Source organism: Apiospora kogelbergensis, assembly GCF_038363985.1.
Source record: "Apiospora kogelbergensis strain CBS 113332 chromosome Unknown utg000003l_segment0_segment0, whole genome shotgun sequence".
NCBI lineage: Eukaryota > Fungi > Ascomycota > Sordariomycetes > Amphisphaeriales > Apiosporaceae > Apiospora > Apiospora kogelbergensis.
Window position 1 is genome coordinate 198,878 of NW_027117420.1, and position 4,662 is coordinate 203,539.

At 53.9% G+C, this 4,662-nt stretch overlaps 1 protein-coding gene across 1 annotated transcript; it reads right to left on the bottom strand.

The window, feature by feature from the left end:
• Positions 1-3,057, bottom strand: PG998_004730 (peptidase M16C associated; the record flags this gene model as incomplete). The annotated part of the gene is made up of 1 exon (XM_066871548.1): positions 1-3,057. The coding sequence occupies one exon, from the start codon at positions 3,055-3,057 to the stop codon at positions 1-3; it is 3,057 nt and encodes a 1,018-aa protein (XP_066731645.1).
• Positions 3,058-4,662: the final 1,605 nt, after the last annotated feature.

Consider the following 4,662-nt stretch of genomic DNA (forward strand, 5'->3'; position numbering starts at 1 on the left):
TCACTCGGAAGTAGCAGCTACCCCATTCATCTCATTAATCGTCCAGGCCCCATCGACCCATTCCTTCTTCTCACCAAGGAACGCGACGCGCTCCTTTTGGCCGGCAAGAGCATCGACAATATACTTCTGCGCCACCTCGCGGACCTGGTCCTTGGTGACGTCCAGCATCTGGGTCCGCCGGGTCTGCTTCATCTCCTCAGTGATGCCGCTCGCGAACCGGTCCATGCCCTCCGTGTTGACGGACCGGGGCGCGTCGACGCTCTTGAAGACGCTGATCTTGGCCTCCTCGAGGTCCTGGTCCTGGAATTGCTTGTCGACGGCCCAGCGGCCCGCACCTTGCATGATCGACAGTGTGTTTTGCGGGTTCGGATCGCGGTACGAGTACATGCCGAAGACACCGTCCAGGCCCTTCATGTAGGCGCCGCCACCGTAAGCACCACCCTTTTCGCGGATCTCATGGTGCAGGTGCTTGTGTGTCAGGAGCTGCGAAAGGATCTGGAGCGGCGCACCGTCGGCGTGCGTGTACGAGACCGTGGGCAGCACTAAACTGCCGTAGTATACCTGGTAGGGCAGCGGGTAGAAGGCCTTGATATCGCGGCCCATAGACGGAGCTGCCTGGGCCTTGCTAAAGTTGACGGGAGATGACGGGCGGTTTGACATAAACTTGGACAACGCGCTCGAGTTGGCGCTAACGCTTTCCGGGCCACAGGTTAGGGCGGTGCGCAGATTCGAACCGGCGAGGGCGAACTGTTGGATCTGCTTGAGCTTTCCGATGACATCCTCGTAGTTATCGGAGCTCGGCCTTCCCGCCAAGCTTGTAATAAGCTTCACCTGGCTCAGACCAGAGACTTGTTCTGATAACCAAGCTTCCCGGGTGAGTCCCGACTCGGCAGCTCTCATGGCATAAGAGTGTCCGGATGAGGCGATGTCGTTCACAACACCGTCAGAGGCCGCCTCGAGCAGTTGCCTGATCTGCTTGGCGGCATCTGGGTTCTCAAAGTTGGTCTCGAGAATCAACTTCTGTAACAGGTTGAACATTTCTGGCACATTACGATCCAACGCCATACCGCGGAGAGCAATGCCCTCGGTGGCCTGGTGGAAATCATGCGGAGATGCGGTGCTGGAGTAGCCGACAGAGATTCCTCCCGTCTTGAGCTTAATCAGATCCTCGAGCTGCTCCATCGTCATGTCCTTGGTGCCAAGTCTCATGATGGAGTCTGTAAATAGCGGTAACAGAGCTCGGAGCTCATCCGGAAGACCATCGAAGGTGTTGATGGCGCGGAAGTATGTCAGACCGTTTGTGGGGGCTTCACGCCATTGGATGGTGGTGCCGTGGGCTGTTTCATCCCGCACCTCTATACGCTCCCTTTCTCTCGGAATGTCTTTGACGTAGACGGTCGGCAGTATACTCAGGTCTTCGGTATTTGATTTTCCCTGCTCCACGAGCAACTCAAGCTCGCGTTTCTCCAGGTACTTGTGCACCTCGGCCTCGCCTCCGGCTGCAGCAGTCGCCTCCTTAATCTTGCTGGCTAACCGCTCTTCCTCCTCGACCACGAGATCTTTGCTGTAAGTCTCAGACGGAGCCATAGTGAAAGTCAGAGTGTTGTCGTTCATGAAGTACTTATCCACCAAGCCTTCGAGGTATTTGCCCTTGGCCATATTGGCCTCGAAAGCCTCGATAATAGTGTTCCAGGCAAGCGAGTCGAACGGGTCAACACCAGTGAACCACTTGGACTGAATACGCTGCACAATCCCAAGACCAAAGTTGGCAGTCTTGTGCTTCAGGGCGAGCTCCAACTGATGCAGATAACCATCAATCTTGGCTCTCTCGAACCCATTTTGACGAACCTCGGCGAACACCTTTTGTACCTCGCCCTTCAGCTTCGCCACATCCTCCTTTTGAACGCCTGTAAGACCGACGGAGAAAATTCCAGTCCGCCCGTGGCTATCGTAACCAGCGTTGGGGCTGAAATCTGTGCCTAGTCCAGACTCGATCAATCCCTTGTACAATGGCGAACCGTACCCATCCATTAAAAGACTCGAAAGCATGGATAAAGAGAATGACTCCACCACATCACCCGTTTCCCCTGTTGTCCATGATATGGAGGTTTTGTACTGCTTGTCTTGATCTGCCAATGGGTCGATGGGGCCCAAGACGGAAACCTCCTTGGGACCACTACTGAGGTCAATCGGTGTCTTGTTCTCGGTGTCGGCCTTGATCTGCTCAAACACAGACAGCCGGGCATCTACTTCCTTCAGGTGGTCCGCCAGGGGCATGTCTCCGTAGGTCAGGACCTTGGCGTTACTGGGATGGTAGTGATCAGCGTGGAACCTCTTGAGTTGCTCGTACGTCAGGTCGGTGATCTTCTGAGGGTCGCCGCCGGAGTTGTTGATAGCCGGGAACATTTCGTCTTGGAAACGAATGTAATACAGGTAGCCGGCATCGGACATCTGGCCCTTCATCTCGTTGTAGACAACTCCCTTGAAAACGAGCTTGCTGTCCTCGGGCTTTGCCTCGCCCTCCTTCTCGGCAACGCGTGGGTTCTCAGGGCCGATTCGCCAACCCTCTTGCGTGAAGTCGGTCTGCTTCAGCAAGGGGTGTAGGGTCGAGTCGAGGTAGACGGACATGAGGTTCTGGAAATCCTGGGCGTTGGTGGTCGCAAAGGGGTAGTAGGTGTGGTCCGAGGCGGTCATAGCGTTCATGAAGTTGGACAGCGTCCGCGGCAGCATCTTGAAGAATGGGTCGCGAATGGGATACTTTTCGCTGCCACACAGAGTTGTATGCTCGAGGATGTGCGGGACGCCTGTGTCATCCGGCGGGTTCGTCTTGAAGCCGATGGAGAAGACATTGTTGGAGTCGTCTCTGGCGATGTGCAAATAGTCTGCGCCCGTCTTGTCGTGCTGCAGGTGCAGTGCTGTCAGCTCCAGCTCGGGCACGTGTTTCGTTCGCACGAGAGTGAAGCCATGGAGTTTCTCGCCGGGCTTGGGATAGCTGGAAAGCTCAGTCACAGCCTTCTTTGCTGCCCCCTTAGCCGCGTTGGCCGCACTGCGCAGCATCTTCTTCAGCTTCTGATCCGATCTTCAATAGTCTATCGGCCAACGGTAAATCTACAGGCGCAAGATAGGAAAGAAATCAAGAATTAAATAGTAACTCTATGATGCCTTAAAGAAACCGGCGCAACCATGGACGGCAGGATGTGTGATGTACACCATCACGCAGTCGGTCGCCAGCAGCTAGTGGATGAAATTTAGCTGGAGCTTACCACTGCGTTAGCCACATCTGGGAAAAAAGAAGTGGCATGGAGTGGCATGGAGTGGCATGGATGACGCAGGGTCGCCTTTCTTGATTTCAAGCATATCACCGATAGGCCGATATGACATACCTTAGGTACATTTCGATTTAGGTACTTATCTGCCAATGACAAATCAACTTTGGAACGGCCAGACCCCCAGCCAAGCCCAAAGCCGAGCCCTACATCAGAATTGGATGCTCCCGAGGGTGAATATCGAGGGCCGATTGTACTCCTGTCGCAGACGCTCCGGATTGGCTGCGTCGAAGATGGTGTTGTCAACTATCGAATTGTATGCTTGTCGACTTCTGATATGCCGAGGGGTGCACGCACTATCGCACTATGACCGCACAGGCCCTGGAGATTAATCAATGTCGTCGATGAAACCCCACGGCTGGCTGGCTGGAAGAGCACCAGATCGCTTGTTCAACCTTACAGTACATGAAGCCAAGGTCATTCGGGTTGGCGGATGCAATGCCCAATGGAATAGGGCGCGTTACACGAGAACGCAGTGCACTCTGCATTCTGTCCGAAAGGTCACGTATGAGAGAGCAGAGAAAACAGAAGAAAAAGCCAATTCCAGGCCGCTTAATTTCTTCATGATCCACAGTCCCGGTTCACTGTTCTTCTTCCTGCGCCTAAGTCATGCATCATGTCTTGAAAGACATGTGCCTATTGCTGGGTTGCTTGCTGGGAGTGGATGTCATACGTAGGTGGTAGGTATTAATTCACAATCTGAAGAAGAAAACGCCGGGCCAAGGAAGTGCAGGTTCTCTCCTCGTTACAAGTAGGGAAAGGTACACGAATCATATACCAATAAATACCATTATATTGCACTCGAGATTGTCGACTTGCTGCAGCCGTTTTCCCAAGGATTCGGTTCAGTGGGTGGCGCTGTCGAGTAGCATTTCAGTGCAGGCAGTCGTCGATTTCCAGGAGCCTGGGCTTGGGTTTGGGCTTGCTTACTGGTTAGCGGGTTTGAGTTCAATCAAGAAGGCGCCTGCCCTCAGCTAAAAGGGAGTGCTGGAGTGCTAAACGAATTGAAAAAAGAGTACCTGGAGCTGGAGGGAAAACAGCAGCCAACGACAGGCCCCCCGAGACTTCGACTCAGGTTCTCTCGGAATCTCCACCACCACGTTTTTCTCTTGGCCCTTTTCCTGAGAGGTTGCACTACACCCAACAGAGATTTGACGACATACCCTACATACACTGATACATCCATACTTACTTGCATTCGTACATACTTTGGCGTTCTTGACTCGATTGATGTTGCCCTCTTTGCATAACGAACAGGATCCTCCTTCGATGACTTGACCTGGGTGTGTCTCCCACCACCCCCCACGCCTGCGCCCGCCGATACTCTCGCTGCACT